The 23570-nt window shown below is 44.5% G+C and overlaps 1 protein-coding gene across 9 annotated transcripts in view; it reads left to right on the top strand.

Annotated features, from left to right (window-relative positions):
• Nucleotides 1-23570, top strand: part of LOC113075600 (ELAV-like protein 4) — an 81506-nt gene that overhangs the window by 29173 nt on the left and 28763 nt on the right. For all 9 annotated transcript variants that reach the window (XM_026248280.1, XM_026248279.1, XM_026248278.1 and 6 more), the window contains 2 exons: nucleotides 4344-4430; nucleotides 9205-9445. In XM_026248280.1, coding sequence (XP_026104065.1) covers nucleotides 4344-4430; nucleotides 9205-9445 — 328 coding nt within the window. The remainder of the gene's footprint in view (nucleotides 1-4343; nucleotides 4431-9204; nucleotides 9446-23570) is intronic.

The raw sequence follows: 23570 nt of genomic DNA, 5'->3' as shown, positions 1-23570 counted from the left end.
TTGTTTTTCAATCTTTATCACCATTTACAGCAGTTGTGCAACTTTACGAAAACATTCATTTTTGCGTTGCAGTTCAACAGCACAGCCCAGAATTATTTTTTTCGTGCCTTTTTTTATTTGAAAACTCTGCTGAACCCTCAACAACACATTAGACGCACTGTCACGTTGGGCGTTAATTCGTCTCCACAGAAGATCTGCGAGAGAGGTTAATTTAAGGCCAAGGAGATCCCACGCACTGAGAGAAAATACAGCCATTCATACAGAGAGAGAGAGAGAGAGAGAAAGGGGAAACTGCAAAGGAGCGATGGTGGATAGAGAGAGTGAGAGAGAAAGAGAGTGGGGTCAGCTGATGAGGTCAACGTTGTGAGATTTGGAGAGAGTGGGTAGGGAGAGACGCAGGTGTTTCACCAGACCCGTAGCCAAAAGGAAAAACAGCCTGTGTCACTGATGCTGCATACACCCTCACATGTTCTCCTTCTTTTTCGCCTCTTATCATCCTTCCAGTACTTTTCCTTTAATCTCCTCCTTTTCCTTCTTTTGTTTTCCTACGAGACTTTTACATGAAATGTACATGAACAACACTTCGATTTCTAGAAGAATCTAGAACCAAAATGTTTTACCTTAAATGTTTTCATGTATTTTTCATTATTTAATATCTCTGAATATGGTTTCAAGCAATTAAACCCTCAGACAATCAACCATCTTTCCATCATCCAGGCATTTAAGTGAGCTTTTTTTTAGCTTAAATTATTTCAATTTGGACAGTCTATTAAAGAGAGAACGAGCTTTATCTTGTAGACTATATCATCTGAAAATAGCAGTCACTTAAGAACATTTTTCATTTAATGTATTTACAATGTGCTGACCTAAAACTGAACTGCTTCTCTTTTAAATCCTAATTCTTTATTAACATAAAACTACTCAAGCATCATACATTTGTGAATCCCTGCGATCATGTCTTTCAGCATTCAGGTGTTTATGTTTCTGCAGTCTATTTGACCTCCCCTATTATTCCACAGACCTGTCATTAAATATTCACCCCGAGTCACCCCAGGAAGCGAATCCCACCTTTGAACAGCAATAGGCCAGAGAGTAATTCCTCTGAGATATTCATTGGACTCTTAGACAGGAGCAAGGAGCCCATCTATGAGAAACAGATGCCAAGAATGAACACAAGTCATGGCCCAAATGAACAGCAGCCTTCATTACTGATCAAATGAGGCTTGCTGTAATGACGGGGTAATGTGATCGGGGTGTGGTCCTCTGCTATCCTTTAACATCCTGGCCGAACCAGGCCCATTACCATCATCCAGGGCAGAAAGGCAGAGAATTATGGAAAGCCTCTACTGATCTGGGTTAACATAAACCCAGACTTAAGTCAAGCAAAAGTTAAATAAAAAATGCTTTTATACTGAGGCATTCATTATTTGAAGTCCCCCAGAGGAAAAATAAGAGGGCGAGAGAGGTACTCAATAAGGAAAGGGGGGAGGGTGGAGAAGAAAAATATTTTTGGCAAAGTAGATGCGGATCAATAGTGAAGGAGCGGAGCAGTCTTGGCGCATGCCGTCCCACATTACTGCCTTGATTGATCTGCCGGAGTGACAGTTTGACCCGAGGGCTCTGGAGGAGGTGTCCCACTGAGGAGGGGAGCCCACGCAAAAACACGGGGAAAGAAAAATAAAAATCAATACGCACAGAGAACTTTACTGACCTGACGTTAAGATACAAGAAATGTATGAAGCTGCGTACCTGAATGGGTTCTGACAGCTCACATCCCCTCCAGCAGTTCAGTGCACAGGAGGGTTGACCTCTGCGAACATTAAGGAGACTTGTACCCTCCGCACGGAGCCTCTATTAAGTACAAATTTGTTTATTTCTCATTCTGAGAATATTTTAAGGGGATTTAGTCTAGGGTTACTTACCAGAGTCATGCTGTTTTGTAAAAGGAGGTAAAAATGAATAAAGGAAAAGGTTATTCCCTAGCTACATCTACCTGAGAAGTATAAGTTAACAGAAAATATAGCGGAAGAAAAAGATGAAATCCTGCTTCCCTTGGCTTTGAACCCCATGAGTGTGTGTGGCAAACACAGCAAGATCATACGTTCCCATATATATAGCTGCCGAGGATGACCTCCATTTTGTGGCAAGCACACTTAGTTTTAACAGCGCCTCTGTGATGTCAATTATCTGCCGCAAGGTTGAGTGATATAGTCTGTATGCTCGTGGAAATGATTGCGCAAGATGCTTCCGAGTCCATTGTGGTTCCTGTTTGAGGTTAAGTACGGGTTGTTTGACCAATAACGTTCTGCTGTGGATGAAGTGGCTGATCTATTGACCATCACATAAGCAGAAAAGAAAAGAGTGGGAGATTTTTGTTTGATTATTTCAGAGGGTGAGGTAACATCTCCGTTTTTTATTTTTTATTTACCTTTGCCTTGGTTATGGGGTAAGGTAATGGCGCACTTATGCTAAGATAATAAGAGATTCAGTTTTCTTCAGATTTTAAAAACCCCATGAAACCATTCCTCAACTGCAGTTTTCTGTCATGGGTTAACGTATTAGCCTAAACAGAAAACGGGAATGTTTTATAACATTTTATATCATAAACATTTTCAGTCCATTTTCCTTGAAGAAAAAAATATTTTTAAATGCATATATCTGCTAAAAGTCACTTTGTCAATGTTTAGGAGAACATTAGCATATAGATGGCCTCAAAGCAAACATACAGTAAACAGACTAAAGTCGCAAAGCTCTCATTTGGATTTCATGGGGTATTTAATATTGGTAGATATTTTGTAGTAGAACAAAATGGCAGATTCAGTGATTTCAAGTATTTTGAGCATCTACATTAGTGTGTGCTGTGTGTGTGTGTGTGTGTGTGTGTGTGTGTGTTTCTGTTTGTGTGTGTGTGAAAGAGAGAGAGTCAAAGAGTTAATCTAAGAAGTATCAAGAGAAAAGCCTTCAGATAGCTTTCGCAGCACACCTGACAAATGATTTAAAGAAACAAATGTTAATTTATTTTACATTTGCTGACATTGTTTAATTGCTATGAACAACAGTAGTTGAGTAGTTTTATTTTCTCAACAAAAGAAACACGGAAAAAGAAGGAAGAGGGAGAAAATAAGGCAGAAAGAGAACAAGAACAAAAAGCTATTTCTCCATTGTTACGTATTCCGTTTTTGATTCCTGTGAGCTTTGAGAAAAGGTCAGTGAAAACAGAAGATGAATTCATTTATAGTCTGTCCTCTCCCTTCTGTCACCCATGGACATTGATCTGTCCTCTGTAACCAGAGTAACAGTGAGCACTTTTTAAACCTTATTTTGAATGATGCATAGAAATTCCGATGGATCATTTGGCTGCGTCATCCTGCTTCTTATTTTTTTTTTAAAGATTCAGCATGTGGATCTAAAGCTCTGGATTGGTTCGTGCAGATATATTGTTTCATTAGAGAAAAAATGCACATCACCTTTAAGCTGAATGTACGCTGATGTTTCATCACCAGAACAATAAAAGTGTTTTGTTACACCCTGCGGTCCTCACTAAAACTAAAACCAAGGTGGCACATGAGATTAAAAAAACGTTTTAAAAAATCCCTTTTTTAAATTACAGACCCATGTCCCAGATAACACTACGCCAAGAGCTGTCAGCAATCCACCTGCCCACCCCATCCCTCTCTTCTCTCCCTCCTTCGCTGACAATCCATTTTTCTCTATATCCCGACACCTGGGCGCTACACGAACATTTTAAAGATCTGCAGAGGACGTCAAGCCTCCCCCAGCCCCCGTCCATCCTTTCCGATCCAGAAGTGTCTCCTCCATCATGTAGAGCTAGATGCCTCCTGTTACACTCCTTCTCTATTCCATCCATCCAACGAAAAGGTCATGCTCAGAGTCTCCCTCTTTTCCTAAATTGGCTGTTTTTTCTCTGTTAGCTCCCTTGCTCAAACTGTGATTGTGGCAGCCTCGGTATTGGTCCTCTAAGGTCTTGTTTACGAAGCTGGATTTGTCGGAAAACCCAAGATATTAAATCTACAGATGGAGACTTGCTGTTTTTCACAACTTGCGGTTTTTATATCCAACACAAATTTGTCTACAGCCTGGAATGTCAAAAACTTTCGTCAGTGAATAAGCAATTCTATTTATCACCCGTTTTCCACATGCACCTATAGCACCCATCTCCATTATAGCATATATAAAACCCAACTTAATTTAAACTAGCTTGTCTTTTGAGTCCAAATCAAAGCCACCTGTGTGTTTTAGTGTGCCTGGAGACCGTCAGGAGTGTTTGTTTGGTATGGAGAAAATGGGCATGTTTGAATATTGACCCTGCCCCCCTCCTGTAGGGATCGACAGAGACTCAGTGGCGTCAGGCAGACCTGCCGCAGCTCCAGGGCTGGGCTGAGAAGGGACTGCTGACACAGCCAAAGATGGTAAGGAGACTGCTGCCCACTAACTGCCATTTTTCCTTCCATTAATAGCCATATTGTTGCTTTGAAGTTGTGCTATGAGAGGAAGGGTGTGCACAGGGGTAGAGTGAAACAGGCATAATGATAAGTTTTAAATGAAAGCTGTTATTAGTATTACTACTGTAATTGTTATTAGTGATGTTACCTGAAAACATATTATGGATGGTTGTTGTATTGTCAATATGTATAATGTCTGTGAATTCAGTGTTATATAATTATAATTATGAAAAATATATAATATATATTTTTACATACAAAGTTTACATGTTAAAAAAACGATTTTACTTGTACCTGAAGATCATGTTGTTTTCTCATAGATTTAGCAATGACCGGGTCACATAAATAAGAGCAGATATCTATAGGAGGGAGCACTATAGCATCAGAAGTGTCCAGTAATAACTGGAGAGCATTAACCGTAAAAACACACTTCAGAATAGAAGCCTGACATTTTATCATCTTAGCTAATAAGGCCATTAAAGTGCTGTGTTGAAATGGCAGGTATCAGCGACACACACCGGAATGCATCTTCATCTAGCTGCAGTGCTGTGAACACACAAACACACACCTCTGGCTCTGCGTGACTCGGGGACATTGGATTGGTTGAACCTGTATTTTTATCCCCGTCCTGACATCCTCTAAGGCACTTATGTAAGACAGAGTGGAAGAGCTTCTTCCTTCCTGCATAGACACACACACTCACTCGCTCACTCATAGCCTGCGCCGGGCCAAGCTGTGTTCAGAAACAGTCGACATATCTGCCATTGCATTTGAGAAAATAAAGGAGTGTAATCTGGGCTACTGTTCAGTTGAATCAAAGGGAAGATGATGTCTGTCCCCCGGCTGACACCAAGGCCTCTGAGATGGCTTAGCATGTCTGCTTGCCTTGCCTGTCTGTCTGTCTAACTGTCTCCCTGCCTACTACAGCTACAGTACAAACAGACACAGCCAGCTAGGCTCTGCCTTAGCTAGCATCCAAACAAAAAAAGTGTATTGTACTATCCCAGTTAAAGGAGTTAAAGGAGCACATTTTGTTAATGCCACACATTAAATGTCCCTACTACTTTACAGATATCACTGAAATAAATATCCTGAAAAAATAACATGTTTCTGTGATGGCCCAAGCTTAGTAAAACCTGGATGCTGTTAGCATTCTCATTAATATTAATAGCAGTTGTTCAGCTAGCATGTGACCCCCCCCCCCCCCTTTAACTTGTCAAACCTTGCTGTAAACAGGCCAAAAAAAAAAGAGAGTCAGGGAAGCAGATTTCCTTTTTTAGACAATGATTCTGCTGTTTTGTCGACAGGCCTAAAAACTATTCCACTTTACACTTTAAAGGCCCGTTCACACCAAGCACGATAACTATAAAGATAACGATAAAGATATAGTTCTAAAAACCATTCTCAATATTAAAGAATAGCAGAGTCCACATTACAACTATAACGATAAAGTTATCGTTGGACGGTATCGTTGGAATCATTTTCATAACGATTTCTTTTCCAGCTGATGAACTATACAAACACTGACATCCAATCAGAATCCACCCTGCTATAACGAGCTCCAGGATTTAAAGCGGTAGACGCACTTACGCTCAGAATAAACAGACGATATCATTCGCTGGTGTGGACGCTAATATCGTTATCTTTATGGCTATCTTTATAGTCATCGTTCTTGGTGTGAGCGGGACTTAAGAGTAGTAAAACTGATAGTTCAAGTTGTAGATGTTGATTTGTCAGTTTGTCAATAAGGAATACAGTCGGAGATAAAATACACAATATAACGGGTTCAGATTTCAGGCACTGGATTTTCTACAGAAAGAATTAAATCAATTTAATTAAAAAATTTGTTTGAAAAAAAATTATATAAAAAAATATTATAAATATATAGTAGCCGGTAATATTTAATAGTTCTTTAATGGAACAACATTTTGAACAAATCATCTGAGTAATGACAAACATATCCAGTCTGATGTTTTATTCCTGAATGAATCAGTTGTCTCAGTGAATCAGTCATTAAGACAATCAATTATTATTGGCATCTACTGGCGCAATGATGTAACGTGAAGAAAGAGGCATTAAAAAAATACTCATTTACAGCAGAAAGTCCCAGTGTTGTATATCAGCACTCTTAAAACTCCCTCCTGGTTAATTATTAAAAGATTTCTAGGCAACACAAAGCAAAGAGTTTCTTTGTTTATTTGGTTTGTTATTTTTAGTGGCCAATTTTGCATTCAAATCTAATCTAGATAATCTAATTTAATATAAATAAAGGAGGGGAAAATAAGTAAAGGTCACTGAACTGACCCTTGTCAGCTGCTAGGGCCAATGTCCAGCAATAGTGAGTGTGTAAAGGATCAATTACCCTTCTCAGTATGACAACAAGGGGAGTTCAGCTAAAGAAAAGTAATAAGACCGCATACAAGAGCTAGTGTCACAAAGGAAGGACAGGTCTTTAATTGGCCATCGAGACACAACAGGTCCCTGAAATCAGAATGAAAGGTGTCCACTTTCATCTGTTCCTTATCTGGAATATTCAAAGCTCTCATCCCATGAGGTTTGAGCGTTTCTTTTTTTTTTTTCTGAAAGAACAGTGCACAGCAGGAGCCGCAAACAGACTTAATAAGTCTCCCCTCACTCATGCACACACTAAAACACCAAGAAATAAACATACACACACACACACACACACACACACATATCTATCAAGACCTGCTGTGGCGATGGCTGTTTTGTCCCTTTGTGTTGCTCCATCCCTTTTTGCCTCAGAGAAGTACAGAACACGATCCATTTACATGCATATCCTGAGAGCTTTGCAGATGAGCCTCCTATGGGCTTTTATATATATATATATATATATATATATATATATATATATATATATATATATATATATATATTTGTCACGTTGAAAAAATTTTAACACATACAAAGTCTAAAAATGGAGGCACAGCAGTTGATCCAGTAAAGGGTGAATGCAACTGTATCTGCCCTTTTTTAACCATTTTAGAGAATCAGAGTGAAACATATGAAATACACACACACTTATATATAAATATATATACTGTATATAGATACATACACATCGATGAAACATTCAGTAAGACCCAAACATGCATTAAGAAAGTAAATAGGGTCCGTTTTACAGGGGAGCAGAGAAATGCTGCTGCTATTTTTATGGCTTCATATCATACACATTTTGAATAGCTTTGTTTTTAACATCCTCTTTACTGTGCCTGTGTGTTTCTCAAAAATAATAAATGAAATAAGTGCAAACACTAGTGTGGTGTCAGATGGGGAAAATTGTTAACCTTTCTAAATATGCCCACTTTGATAAAAGAGAGTCGAACTACAGAGTGCAGATACAGAGTATTTTTTTTTCTTGAAGAGCTAAAAATAAGTGCAGCTGAAATTCAGCTTAGATCCATTTTTTTCTCCTCCTCATCTCTATTATTTTCCACTCTTGAATCTATCAGCAAGAAACATTAGCACTTTTCCTTCACCCTCTTAGTGCAGATCTTGATCTGAATTATGCCACATCCAGTCAGAGAGGAAGAGAAAATGAATATTAAACATGGTTGACTTACAGAATCAGCTTACAACGAGCTATAATCAGGTCATGCTTGCTGTTTTAATTCATATTTATTTTTAGAGTTTCTCCTTCTTTGTCGTCCAAGAATTTTTGACAATAAAACACTGAAACACTGAAACACACAGTACTGTTGTTACACCATGCTCAATGTGACAAGATTTGAGCAACTTGCAACATTTTCTGTCTACACTGAATTAAAAAAAAAAAAAAAACACTCCCAGTCACATCTAGTAAGGACACAGTTTTAAGCCTCACCATGGCTGTCCAGACATTCGGAGAAGGTCAGGCTAGTGTTATAAAAGGTGTAAAAGCTAAACTGAAATTTGTTTTTAACATGCACCACTGACTGACGCTGTTGTTTGTTCCCCTGAGAAGATCTCATGCTGTGTTGCTTTTGCAACCATGAAGATGTGCCCACTAATCTGCTCTCTCACACGCATGCTAACTCACACGCGTATCTCCAACCTTCTTGACAGTCAGAATATGAAACGATTCTAAATGTCACCCAGCCCCCTCAAATAGAGTCGGGTGACAAAATTAAACACACATGAGCTCACACACAAACATCCTTTATGCAAATGGGTGAATACATTTAGCCGCAGTGTGGAACAATCTTGAAATAAAAAGTTTGAGGCTGAAAAGCAGCACAGACTAGGGCCTTCTCGGTTCCTACTTCCCCAGGGCCAGCAAGCTTCTCTTCAAACACCTGCTCTTAAAAGCGCACGGTTAAACCAGTGGCAAACGTTGTTCACCATGACAGTTGCTCCATGCTGAAGGGCTCACATTGTTACCCTGTCAAGCTGAGCCAACCATCAAAATGCACAGCCAAACTCAAAAATATCAGGGATAGAGTGAGGGGGAGGGAAGGGTGGAAGAAAGCTACTGAAAGTCTAGAGATGCATAAACAGTTTTTCAGTAAGTGTGTCATGCATTGTATTATTTAGAGTCAGTCTGTGAGGTTTCGCAGCTAACAGTTGCAGTTGCAGTTACATACACTTATTCCAGCTCCTTTATTTGAAATGTCAGTAACTTCCACAAATTTTCTTTAAGTTATCAAGTACTTGATATATAGGAAATCAGATGTGTCAGTGCTAAAATGTGCTGTTTTACTTTTTTAGATTCCAGATCCTTTAACCCTACTTCTGTCTGCAGATAATCAGCAACATGGATCCTCAGGTGACGAATGGCCCGAACTCTGCCACGGCCAACGGTCCCTCCAGCAACAGCCGCAGCTGCCCCTCGCCCATGCAGACCGGCAGCCCCGATGACGACAGCAAGACAAACCTCATTGTCAACTATCTGCCCCAGAACATGACCCAGGAAGAGTTCCGCAGCCTTTTCGGCAGCATTGGCGAGATTGAGTCCTGCAAGCTGGTTCGAGACAAAATCACAGGTACTAATAAGGACAGAAAACAAAAACACAGAACAGAAAACATCTGCATTCGATTTCCTTAATGAATTGTGTGTATAATCGAAACAGAAGAAGCACAATAACTTGGGTATTATAGGTTATAAAGGAAAACTATGGGAGGAAGAGTCATTAACTTTTAACTCGGCAGGCAATTAATTTAAAATGTTAATGAAATTAATTACAAGAATATGTAAAAACAAATAAAAGCTGTTGAGAAAAAATGGAATAGATCATATATTTATATATATTTAATGATTTGTGTGTGTATTAAATACTGTATGTTTAAAAAATTACATAATGCCAACTAAATGATAATAATTAAATGAAAATAAATGTTACAAATAAAATGAATTAGTCATTTTAAAATATTCAGCATTTTGTAGATGTGTCAAAAAACCAACAACCATGTATCTTTACAAAAAATGACAACTTTTTACTCAACTGTTGAATATTTAAAAGGACAAATCAAACAAAAAATGTTAAGTTTAAGTCTTAAAAAAAATGCTTCTTTAGGTCTGTTTGATGCAGTTATATCAGGTCAGATTGCAGTTTTAGGGCAATTCGGGAGTTGGAAAAACTGGATGAGAAGGGCTGTTGTTTTGTTTACAGTGCCCAGAGAGAAAGAGGACATAGAGGTGTTTAAGCAGCACTCCCGTGCTAATCAGAGTTCTATTCCCACCGTAGTGACCACCGTAGTGACTATGTGGGTGGTAAGCAGATGGATGGGGAGGCTGCTCAGAAATAATGCCAGATAATGGCCTCCATTTTATATCCTACTTAGTGACACTTCGCTCTGGATAATCGCATTAAAACAGGGCCAGGCCTAAAGCCACTGGTTTTTAGACAAAAGGGAGAGAGGAAAATAGAGAGAGAGAGACTCTTGGCTCCTGACCACAGGTTTTGTAGGATTTCATTGCCAGGCAGTCAGATGGTTGGGCAAGAGAATGGTCATTAAAATCATCGTCATGAGAGTGGACACATGCTCCTTTTTCAGTCTTCACATGTGAGAAATTTACTGAAGTCTTGGGATATCCTTGCATACATCGAATGGAAGTTGCCGGTTGTGAAAACATACCGTTAACCAGGATCACTCACTGTCTTACCGCTCTGTCCTTGTTCTGGCTCGTGAACACATAGTGCATCATAAATACAACTCTTCCCTGTACTGCACTCGGGGATCTTTGCTCTGGGATCCCAGGGGTGCAATATCCCAGTTCAGAATTTTAAACTAACAAATCTCTTCTTGATCATTGTAAAAACAGAGCGAGCTAGGCTGTGAGTTTCGTCTGCTGCCTTCATTAGCTGCTGTCTGGGGTTCAAAATAGATTGCGGGGCATCAGAGATTGTATCTGAACCTCAGTGTCATAATATTTGACCAGAGCAACCTTCCTGAGCTCTCCACTCGGCTTTAATCTAGAGGGTATGGACGTCGACGAGAAGTCACTTCTCAGTTTTTCATAGAATTCTGACGTACAAGAGAGCCTTTTACATGGCAGTTGAAAAGCTAGAGAGAGACAGCTTCTTCGACAAGGTGAGAAGCTTTGGGCCTTTGCATGAAATAGACAGGCTTCTTCTTTTCTCTTTTTTTCCTTCCCCCGCTCCTGTCAGCTTTGATGAGACGCAATGCAGTGATGTACCGTTTGCCACGGCTACTGTTCTCTAGCCCTGTCAAGCCTGGGTGACTGCCGCTTGCCAAAGTGCCACCCCAGATTGTTTATCCTTACTTTTCTTTCCTCTCCTTGCATTTTCACATACACACATGCTCTCTAATCACCTTCTTTCTGACCTCTAGCTGTATGTGCAATACACTGGAAACCCTAGGTTCAATATTTTATTTAATATATGTCATAGACATATGGACGTTTCGTCAACTATGGCCATTCTATGGCCCTGTGGCCTTTTAGAATGTACAACTCACTGTACAAACTAGACTGCTAACAATGTTGAACTACATGCACCAATGTGTCATTTCCACCACATCCCAAACAATCATTCATTTTATGATGGAAATTACATTTTAAACCTTTTGAAATTAAATTGGCCAGCATCTTTATTCTTGTTGAGGCAAATTTTATAGCTAACATTTGACATTTCCCAAATACACATTATCAAATATTTTCATGGTATGTGCATAATGTGACAAAACTACTGCTTGATTGGTAACGGAATAATAATTAATAAAATAATCAATTAAAAAGAGACATATTAAATAAAGAATCTTTACATAAAAGGGCATTTGAAAAATAGCAAAAACAAACAATGAAGGCAAGTGATGCTTCGTATGTGATGTTTCCCAAAACGTTGTAATATTATCTTCATATAACAAAAAGAAAACAATAAAAAAAAATCCTCAAGTTTGAATAAAAATAAGTAAGAATAATTTAAATGTATGCATTTAGCATACACTTTTATCCTAAGTGCAGGCTAACATTTTAACACATGTTTCCTGGGAATCAAACCCACAACCTTTTGCACTGCTAACGCAATGCTCTACCACTGAGCTACACTAATAAATACTGTAGATGTATTGTTCATAGTTTAAGAAACAACTTTGTATATGTGATGAATACGCAAATGTATCATTTACTGATAAACCACACAAAAAATAAACACATCCCTGTATTCACTGCATAAAATAATTCTAAGAATAATTAATTTCTGTACTCTCTGTGAATAAAAAAAAAACAGTGGGCCAATATTTATCAGCGATTATGTAAACTGTCAGCAGAAACGGCTTTATCACATTCTTCTCAGTGGGGAAAGCATTTCAAAAGTCATTACCGCAAGGATTGTGTTGAGATGCCGAATAAAGCAGATGGCAATGCTGCTAACTTAGCAGAAAGCCTTTGTTTTCAAAGGTTTGAATCGCGCTGAATATCCCCTACTTTAAATGCATACATCCCCAGCCCAGTGTTGCTACCTCAGCAACACCTCGTTCTGTGCTAATAGTGAGGATAAACACATAGCCCATAGGGAGTAATGGTGATTTTCCTGTGAGGCAGGAATCATATTGAATGAAAACTTTTAATGGAATACATTAAGAAAGTGTTAACGCTTTTGGCTATCAGCACAAAGCAAAATGGAAAAGATTGATTGAGCGGCGGTTCGGAAGGAGAAAAGTATTGTATACTTGTCAGGTTCTAGAGCTCGGCGGATCCTTTTCTGCATGAAAATGAACACAATTGTGTTTATAATGATACAGCAGAAAAAGAACATACTCGGGCAGGAACATAAATATGATTTGGTGGGGGGGGGGGTACTGCAGATAATCTTCCGTTCATATTCTTCAAGCAGTAAATAATTACCACACGATTAAAAATGGCTTCTGAAAAACAGCGCCAGCCCCCCTTGCCCAAGCCCCCTGCGGTATAGGCCTCTCCCTGTGTAGCAGAAAAGCAAGCGGCACATGTTATCACTCCCAGCCTGCTTTGTCGCCTGCCATTTTGCTTCATTATTTTCCCCTTCTTGCTCAATCCACAGATGCCATTGTTGGTATTTAACGGCTTGGCACAGGCGGCAGTGCTGCTATCAGTTCGCTCTGTGTTTAACACTTATGTAGCTTGCATCAAAGCTTCTTTGTGCAACTGCTTGTTCAGGTACACAACCCACTCGCACGCCGAGCACCCAACCATCTGTCACGCTGCTGACCCGAACGTGGTCTCCGCTCTCTGCTGCCAAGCTTAGCGCGTGCTTACCTTAGCATCAAGCTGAGCTGACATCGGTATAGAACTGTATATGACTTCTGTCTCCATAATGACCAGAGAGCAGCACACTCCACCCACTAGCAAATTAAGAACGGCATGTGATTTAAAAAGAGAAAGACATCGTACCATTCCCTCACAGATGTGCTGGAACACATCATCATACTGATGAAAAACTGCAGGGAAAAGCAGATGTAGTGGCATGAAAAATTCATTGTGCAGAGGTTTGTAACACCTCAGTAAGTGTTAGACTGCTATGAACGTATGAAAAACCTTCATGTCAAACATGCACAGTGTTTATCTGATGCTGTAGAAATAAAACATGAACCGTGTTCTGTGTTTTGTCATTTCCTGTTAAAAACAGCATAAGGCCAAATTAAAACCTAACACATGCAACACAGAATCTAAATGGCAAAATTGTAAAGCGTATTGGGGGGAAAGTCTGATAGAATAGCAAGAATTAACTACCGTAGTGATTGCAGAGAACAATGCACTTCCTCACATAATTCAGTGTCATGATGTGTTCCACATTCAGCCAGGAGAAAACAAAGTAAATGATAGGTTGTTATTCGGGATAAAACATTCAGACCTCATTTACATTGTTTGACAATGAACTTTCTGTCACCATCCCAAAGCCGCTGAAAAACATACAGTTAGCACAGCAATAGGTTCTAAGTTTTTTTCCTCCAAAGAAGGAGAAATTTACCCTCGATTGGGTTATAAAAAATGTGCATGGAGAAAACTGACTTTATTATTTCTTTTATCTTTTTTTTTTTTTGCACTCAAATTGCTGCTGGCATTCTTCAAGCAATCATGTACATGAGTTGGAGCCAAGGCCTTGTGCTCAGCCCTTGTGCGCTAACACTTACAAAATTAAGAATTGGCTCCCTTTTAGTGGTTGAGAATGTCTTTGAATTGGAATTACAGAATTTACTAAATTGCAATTCAAAAAAGTCAAGACAGGCAATGCATTCTGGGATATTAAGTGATAAAGTATAATGAAGTAAACTAAAAATAGAAATTTGTGGAACCTTCAGAATGTAAAGACTTTAAAAGACTATAAAAGTTTTTGTTTATTTTATTTTAGTTAAAGGCAATTATGTATATCCATTCTATTTTTTTACATTCAAATTCAAATGGTAATTCTGCATCCTGTTTGCTATGGTAATTTGAATTTAAAAACTGAATTGAAGTTTCAGTACTTGAATTGGAGAACCAGTTTAAAACTGATTTGCAGCATTTCTCAAACTTATCCATTTCCTTAAACAACCTGTCCTATTGTAACCTTTGTGTAAAAGTGGCTTAAAGGTTAAAAATAAACAAGCATAAAATATTTAGAGCTGTGCTTGAACTGAATGAGTCCGCATTTATCCATGTGATCCAGAAGCAAGCTTTAAATGGCAACAGATTATCTGAAATACAGCCAATATTTCCACTAATGGTCTTTATAAGTTGTATTGCAAACTATATTGTTCATGTTTTCTTTAGCAATATTACTAGCCCACAAAGTGCTGCTGAGGTTAGTCACAAACATTATCTTGCGTATAGCTTGGCATTAGCCACAGGCTCCATGTAGTCCCAACAGTTCCAAGAGAGCGTGGGATCTCAGCATTCCCTGGGGTGGCTGCCAGTATGTGGGGTCTGACGTCGCTTCGTTTGGGGTGTCCCAGATTTACAGGGGCTCCTTTCGTTTCCACATGCACACTCCTCCCAGACATCCCACACACTGCAGGCTACATGCCAACATGCCGCAGGCTTCTGCACACCAGAGTAGGGGAATGGGGGCGGGAGATTCCTGTGTCTTCCAGCTGTCGCCTGCCTGGCACAGCAAAATACAGACACAGTTTCAGATGGATTTACAGTATAGTGTTTACTAGGGAGTGAGTTGGTAAAGACATTTGGATGATGATAAAATTGGTTTCGATTGACATTACCAGTATGGCGGCCCTCACGGAATCTGTGCCTCAAAACTATAGAGTGCCTATAGAGAGTTCATCACTTCTCCAGAAAACAGAGCAATCAAAAAAGAATTAATCTAAACTTATAGCTTCAATTTTTCATTGTAACTTTAAATCTCAATCTCAAAAGTTCAACTTTCTTAATTGCAACTTTATATCTCATAATTGCATAATTTCTAATGGCTCATTTGACACTGAAGAGTTAAGTAATGGCTGCTGAAAATTCAGCTTTGTCATCACAGGAATAAATTACATTCTAAAATACTTTAACATAGAAGTTTTATTTTAAATTGTAATAAAAGTTCACAGTATCATTGTGTTTACTATACTATCAAATAAAGGTAGCCTTTTTGAGCAAATCTTATCTACCCCAAATGGTATCTCAACTTTATATTTCAGAATTAGATTTAGTATCCTATAATGAAACTGTATATCTTCTTTTAAACATCTGTCAGTTACTTTTTTTCTTTTTTTAACTCTGATGCAGCATCCATGTAATTTTCCATATTTGTAAGAAGTACTAAAAAGCAGTTCAATAGAAGTTCAATATTTACTTAGTAAAACACAGTGAAATACACAGCAGGTAGGTATACAAGGAAACAAGCCTTTAGTTTGTGCAAGGTGAGGTAAGCTAATGGTTTTACACAACCTCTTAGTGAAATATGAATCTCTAATGCAAATCCAATCAGAATGATGCTTTTGTCTGGGAGAGAGCACTTAGGCATCTCTTAAATGTTTTATGTACAAAAGGGTCGAATTAAGGCTATTAGATGCAACGATAAACAGCATTAAGAATAGAGATTATCTCATTGCACCTTACATTATCTAATTACACTTCAGATTTTGTCTCTTTGGATGGAAGATCACTAAGCTAATTAAAAAGAAGTCGAAAAGTCGGCCGTACTTGCCATCTTTTGCCATTACACAAGCCATGATGACCTCAGTGATGCAACTGTGTATTTATATACTACATAAAAAGAAGCAAACATTTCTTTGAGATGTCTTTTACTGCAGAGACATGTCCTCCGTCCCAAGATTCCGTAGCAACAAGGGCAAAATGTCAAGCAAGCAGCAGCAGTGATACATTTGTTTTGACAAATTGAAATGGATTTTCGTCCTTCCTTTCTTTTTGCCTTCCACATCCTAAATGTGACTAAATTTAAGTCTGACCAAACAGATTTTCCTGTTTGTAGCCAGAGAGCTTTGTCATATCAAGGTGGGTTAACGTCACATGCTTGTTGAACTGTCATCTTGTGTCTGAACTGCTGTTCCCTATCTGTCGGTCACTACGAGTTATGTCGACCGACAAATGGGGTCTCACTTGGGAGGCCAATCATCTCTGATTTTAAGAGAAACGCCAATGAAATTGGCAAGTGGATTAACACACCTGAGCCACTCCCCGTGCCAGCGGGTATAAATAGGGCGACAGGTGCATCCACTCATTAGATTTTTGCTTCGGAGCCGAGTAGTCGATGAAGAAGATCACTACAAAGCCATTCATCTTTGTTTTTGGTAGAGCTGTTCCTGGTCGGTGTGACGGCGCGTTACAGTGGTGTCCCTGCGAGCGGCGATTCCCCTGGGCGCTTCGGCTAAAAGAGACAGTTCTCTAAAAGAGCAAATCACGGACGATTCGCGTCTTTTTCAAGATGCCGTTTCGTCCGTGTCCTTCTGGATGCGGTCGTTTCCTGTCCTCGGTTGACGGTCACGAGCGTTGTCTGCAGTTTCTGGGCGTCCAACACGCTGAGGCTGCGCTCGTGGATGATTCATGCGTCTACTGTGGGCGTATGAACATGGCAGCGCTGCGATCGCGTCTCTCACTCCTCAAGGGGAGTGCAGCAGACCCCTCTGTCGCCACCCGTCCCGGTCTCTCTGGCTCGAGCAGAGGGCCGCCGGCTGGCGCTCTGGGAGATCTGAGGATCACAGTGAGAGCTTCTCCGCCGGGCCACGCCCCACGGACCTCTCACTCCTCACGCAGCGACTGTCCCGTGCAGCTGCCGATTGATTCTGCTGGGCCGTCTCACAGCGGTCCCAGCGTGTCTTTCGGTGCGCCGCCCGAGGACCAGATGTCGATTGCTGCATCGGGGGATGGGTTATCGACCTCTGAGGATGAAGGTTCGGCGGGGCTGCCCCCCTCGGGTGTTGTCGCTACTGCCGAATCGGACTTGGAGTTGTCGGCCATGCTTGCCCGGGCAGCCGTGAGTATCGGACTGGAGGTGACTACACCGCCCAGTCCCGAGCCCTCACGGCTGGATGATTGGTTTCTCGGCGCGGGACGCGGCTCACAACCTCGTTCTGCTCCGGTGCCTTTCTTCCCGGAGGTGCATGAAGAGGTGACGAAGTCGTGGACGGCCCCTTTCACGGCCAGAAGCCGCTCTTCTCCCTCTTCCATCCTCACCACCCTCGATGGCGGGGCAGCCAGGGGGTACGTAGAGGTTCCCCAGGTGGAGAGGGCGGTTGCGGTGCACTTGTGCCCACAAAACGCCGCCACTTGGAGGAATCGTCCGCGCCTCCCGTCCAAGGCCTGTAAGCTGACGGCCGCACTCGCTGCCAAGGCTTACAGTGCTGCGGGCCAAGCTGCCTCTGCCCTGCATGCCATGGCTATCCTGCAGGTACACCAAGCCAAGGCACTCAAAACCATGCACGAGGGTGGTACCGACCCGGGGTTGATGCAGGAGCTGCGCACGGCGACCGACTTCGCCTTACGGGCAACGAAGGTCACGGCGCGGTCCCTCGGGAAGGCGATGTCCACGCTGGTGGTCCAGGAGCGGCATCTCTGGCTGAACCTGGCTGAGATGAGGGACTTGGACAAAGCGCGCTTTCTCGACGCCCCCATCTCCCAGGCAGGCCTGTTCGGCGACACTGTCGAGGACTTTGCCCAGCAGTTCTCGGCGGTACAGAAGCAGACTGAGGCCATCCAGCACATCCTGCCCCGACGTGTCTCTCCGGCTGCCACCGTTCCGTCGCGGGTAGCGCCTCAGCCTGCTCGTCGCCGTGGGCGCCCCCCTGCGTCCTCTACGCCAGCTCCGCCCCGTGCTGAGAGTTCTTCGAGGCCGGCGCGTCGAGCCCCGCGCAGGAGAGCGGCGCCCCCCGTGTCACTCCCGGCTGCGAAGTCCTCCAGGAAGTCGACCAAGCGGCCCTGACACGGGCAACTCGGAGATGCGGAGAACTGCTCTTCAGGAGATGGCGAAGACAGCGCCACTCCTTCCCCCGGAGGAGGGCCGGGCGGAGAATCCTCAGTTTCTGTTTTGTTCTGTTCCGCCACTGGCCGGACGGCCAGTGGTACCCACATTTTCAATAAAAGAGCAAATTCTCCTTCCTCCGAGTTGCAAGGCTCGTGGCTTGACAATGAGCGACGCACAGCTTCCTCACTCTCACCCACGACGCCCCCTTTCGCCAGCGGCCAAGAGGTCGCGGTTCGGAGACGCAACGCCTCTCCACGCGTCTCTGGCCAGTTCCTCCGGGAACACGAGGAGTGTGGTTGCGATGACCCAGGACGCTGTGCCTTCTGGGCCTTGCGGCACGACTCCCCATCGCTGCACCACTGCGGGTATGTCGACTGTCCCTTTGGTGCCACTTGTACGGTATCTGGGAGCGTGGCTTGCGCTGCCCAACCCGTCACGCTGGCTCATCCGGACGGTTCGACTCGGCTATGCGATTCAATTCGCCCGGCGACCCCCCAAGTTCAATGGCGTGCTCGAGACTTCGGTGGCAGTCCAGGACGCCCCTGTCTTGCGCAAGGAGATTGCTGTCCTCCTGGCGAAGGATGCAATCGAGCCGGTCCCTCCAGCCGAGATGAGGACGGGGTTTTACAGCCCTTACTTCATCGTGCCCAAGAAGAGCGGTGGCCTTCGACCTATCCTGGATCTGCGAGTCTTGAATCGGGCCCTACACAAGCTCCCGTTCAGGATGTTGACGCAGAAACGCATTATCAAATGCGTCCAGCCCCAGGACTGGTTTGCAGCGATCGACCTGAAAGACGCGTACTTTCATGTCTCTATCCTCCCTCGTCACAGACCGTTCCTGCGCTTTGCTTTCGAGGGTCAGGCATGGCAGTACAAGGTCCTCCCCTTCGGGCTCTCCCTGTCCCCCCGTGTCTTCACGAAGGTCGCGGAGGGCGCCCTTGCCCCACTTTGGGAAGTGGGCATCAGGATCCTCAACTATCTCGACGACTGGCTCATTATGGCCCGGTCCCGAGAAGAGTTGTGCGATCACAGGGACTTCGTGCTTCGGCACCTCAGTCAGTTGGGGCTTCAGGTCAACCGAGAGAAGAGCAAGCTCTCCCCTGTGCAGAGAATCTCTTATCTCGGTATGGAGTTAGACTCGGTGAGTATGACGGCACGTCTCACCAGCGAACGTGCCCACTCAGTGCTGAACTGCCTGAGTTCCTTCAGAGGCAGGACAGTGGTACCACTGAAACACTTTCAGAGGCTCCTGGGGCATATGGCATCCGCAGCCGCAGTCACGCCGCTCGGATTGCTTCATATGAGACCACTTCAGCACTGGTTACACTCCCGAGTCCCGAGATGGGCATGGCGCCGCGGTACACATCGTGTCACCATCACACCGATGTGTCGCCGCCTATTCAGTCCTTGGTCGGACCTTGCCTTTCTACGGGCCGGTGTGCCCTTGGAACAAGTGTCCCGGCACGTTGTTGTCACAACAGATGCCTCCAACTCGGGCTGGGGCGCGACATGCAACGGGCAGGCAGCCTCAGGGTCCTGGACAGGACCTCGACTGCTTTGGCACATCAACTGCCTGGAGTTGCTGGCAGTGCATCTAGCTTTGCGACGGTTTCGTCCGCTAGTGCTGGACAAGCACGTGTTGGTCCGCACGGACAACACTGCGGCTGTTTCGTACATCAACCGACAAGGCGGGTTACGATCACGCCGCATGTCTCAACTCGCCCGTCATCTCCTCCTCTGGAGTCAGACGTGGCTCAAGTCGCTGCGCGCTGTCCACATCCCGGGGGAGCTCAATCGTGCAGCCGACGCGCTCTCACGACAGCTCACTTTCCCCGGGGAATGGCGACTCCATCCCCAGACGGTCCAGCTGATTTGGAGTCGATTCGGGGAAGCCCAGGTAGACCTGTTTGCTTCCCACGAGTCCTCCCACTGCCAGCTGTACTATTCCCTGTCCCAGGCCCCCCTGGGCACAGATGCACTGGCACACAGCTGGCCTCGGGCTTTACGCAAGTATGCGTTTCCCCCAGTGAGCCTGCTCGCACAGACACTGTGCAAGGTCAGGGAGGACGAGGAACAGATCCTGTTGGTTGCGCCTTACTGGCCCACCCGGACCTGGTTTTCGGAACTCATGCTCCTCGTGACAGCCCCTCCCTGGCGCATCCCCCTGAGGAGAGACCTTCTCTCTCAGGGGCTTGGCACCATTTGGCACCCGCGTCCAGATCTCTGGAACCTCCACGTGTGGCTTCTAGACGGGACGCGGCAGACCTAAGTGATCTGCCCCCAGCAGTGGTAGACACTATCACTCAGGCTAGAGCCCCTTCTACGAGGCAGGCCTATGCTCTGAAGTGGAGTCTGTTCACGAATTGGTGTTCTTCTCACCGAGAAGACCCCCGGAGATGCCCGGTCAGAGTCGTGCTTTCTTTCCTGCAAGGTAGGCTGGAGCGTGGGCTGTCACCCTCCACCCTGAAGGTGTATGTGGCTGCCATTGCAGCACATCACGATGCAGTGGACGGCCGGTCCCTGGGGAGGCATGACCTGATCGTTAGGTTCCTGAGGGGTGCCAGAAGGTTACATCCTCCTAGGACACCCCTGATTCCCTCCTGGGACCTCTCTATTGTCCTGGCGGGACTTCAGAGGGGTCCCTTTGAGCCGCTGGATTCGGTTGAGCTGAAGTTCCTGTCTCTCAAGACAGCGCTCCTGATCGCGCTCACTTCCATCAAGAGGGTCGGGGACCTCCAAGCATTTTCGGTAAGTGAAGAGTGCCTTGTGTTCGGGCCGGCCTACTCTCACGTTGTCCTGAGACCCCGGCCTGGATACGTGCCCAAGGTTCCCACCACTCCCTTCCGAGACCAGGTGGTGAACCTGCAAGCGCTGCCCCTGGAGGAGGCAGATCCAGCCTTGTCGTTGCTGTGTCCCGTAAGAGCGCTCCGCATATACGTGGACCGCACCCAGAGCTTCAGAAGCTCTGAGCAGCTCCTGGTCTGCTTTGGAGGTCAGCAGAAGGGGAAGGCTGTCTCTAAGCAGAGGTTGGCCCACTGGATAGTGGACGCCATCGCCTTGGCTTACCGTTCCCAAGGCGAGCCGTGCCCCCTGGGGGTGAGGGCCCACTCCACACGGAGTGTGGCCTCCTCCTATGCGTTGGCGCACGGCGCCTCTCTGGCAGACGTTTGTCGAGCTGCGGGCTGGGCGACACCTAACACCTTTGCGAGGTTTTACAACCTCCGTGTAGAGCCAGTTTCCTCCCGTGTGTTGGGTAACAGGTAATTGGCGGGAAGGGCTGGCTGGGTGTCTCGCTTGCTGCGCCATTCCCCCTAACTCGGGGATGTGAGCGCCTTCTTCTCCCAGTAGAGTTCCCCGGTTGGCGTACCCTGGTCGAGCATCCTCCAGCACCCTCGGCGTCAGACTTGGCGGAGCAGTCTGTCGCCAGGCCCAGTACTGGCGTTAGCATGCCCGGAGCCGGTCAGCCCCTGTACTGGGCTAGGTGTCCATATGGCTGGGTTCCCTACGGGTAATCCCATATGTGTATTCTTCCACGGTAAGGTTTCCCTCTTGGCAAACCCGTGTCTTCCCTTGACAGATCGCTCTGTCAGTCTCTTCTGGCAGCCGTTCCATCCCTACTCCAAGGTAGGACCTGCCTCAGAGACCCTTTCCATATGTAGTACTGCCCCCTGGGTCAGTCCATATCGGTATATCCACATGTCACCTCCCTACGGGTAGGATGTGGTCTCCGTAGCGACCTTTCCTAAAGGCTCGCTTCCCCATTGTCTTGCCAGCTGTAAGAACAAATAGGGAAGATTTGAAGCAATCTTTCTCTGAAGGTTGAAATCCCTTCCATTTACTTTGTGTGGGCGGAACAGCAGCATGGCCTTCTCCAGCAGCGATGTACTCACCCTTTGGCCCCTTCGGTACCAAGGTCAGTGAATTTGCGCTGGGGCTTTGGGAAGGTTACGACCTTACGCGTAGCTTTTGTGGCACGCCAAGGCTTGTCAACAATTGCAGCGCCTCAGGGTTGTGACAAGGTTCAGGTTATGGCGTTTTCCATAGGACCCCATTTGTCGGTCGACATAACTCGTAGTGACCGACAGATAGGGAACGTCTCGGTTACGTACGTAACCCTCGTTCCCTGATGGAGGGAACGGAGACGTTATGTCCCCATGCCACAACCTTGAACCATTCGCTGTTGCCGGGACACGTTCTCGGCTCCTCAGCGTAAAACCTAATGAGTGGATGCACCTGTCGCCCTATTTATACCCGCTGGCACGGGGAGTGGCTCAGGTGTGTTAATCCACTTGCCAATTTCATTGGCGTTTTCTCTTAAAATCAGAGATGATTGGCCTCCCAAGTGAGACCCCATTTGTCGGTCGACATAACGTCTCCGTTCCCTCCATCAGGGAACGAGGGTTACGTACGTAACCGAGACGTTCTCTCCCAAACGAATGCTAGTTTCAGCTTTCCCACCTGATTCAAGCTTAAGGGAGCTGCATCTGTCGGCACAACATGGCTGCCGGAGGGTTTGGATGTGGCTGGAGGCAGTGTTGTGTTTGCTACGATGTTCATCTCATTTTCAATCAATGGAAGCACTGGGCCTTTAAATTATGTATCAACAATTGATGTAGAGAGAGGGGGAAATTAGCGAGAATCCAGCGAGAAGATTTTTAGCTCACTGCCAAGCTGCAGAGCAGCGAAAATCAGTCAAATACATCTTTCATGTGCAAAGCTTTGATGATAAATGATGTTGAGCACAGAGGAATATGTGTGTGTGCCAGTGTGCTATTATAAATGATATGTACCATAAAGTAAAAGCGTATATATGTGAGTGTGTGTGTGAGGAAGGACACCCACTGTACACACACTCATTTTATCATCTCACACACTCTGACTCCTGCTGCTGAGGTAAGAGGCATAATGGTTCAAATACGACTCCTCTCAAATGGAGCCTCTCACTCCAAACAGCCTCAATTTAACAGAGAGAGAAACATCTCATTCTTCCCATTTAACGCAGCACGTTCCTCAAGAGCTATAAGAGACCCAGACAGGGGGCAGCTCACGCATTCCCTTCCTCATCTTCCTCGTCCTCGCTATCACTGAGACGGTGATTACGAGAGAAAAGAGGACATCGGTTTTGGGACCTCGTGACTCCAGTGTAGTGATTCTACAGCTAATGATACTTTTTTTTATGCACACACCGTGGGTTCATAAACATGACAGAACACTTATGCTATGTCTCTAGGGAGCAAAACTACAGCTGTGCATATTATGAACCATA

This window comes from Carassius auratus, unplaced genomic scaffold (genome assembly GCF_003368295.1).
Source record: "Carassius auratus strain Wakin unplaced genomic scaffold, ASM336829v1 scaf_tig00017243, whole genome shotgun sequence".
Lineage (NCBI taxonomy): Eukaryota > Metazoa > Chordata > Actinopteri > Cypriniformes > Cyprinidae > Carassius > Carassius auratus.
This window is presented reverse-complemented; position numbering and strand designations above follow the sequence as displayed.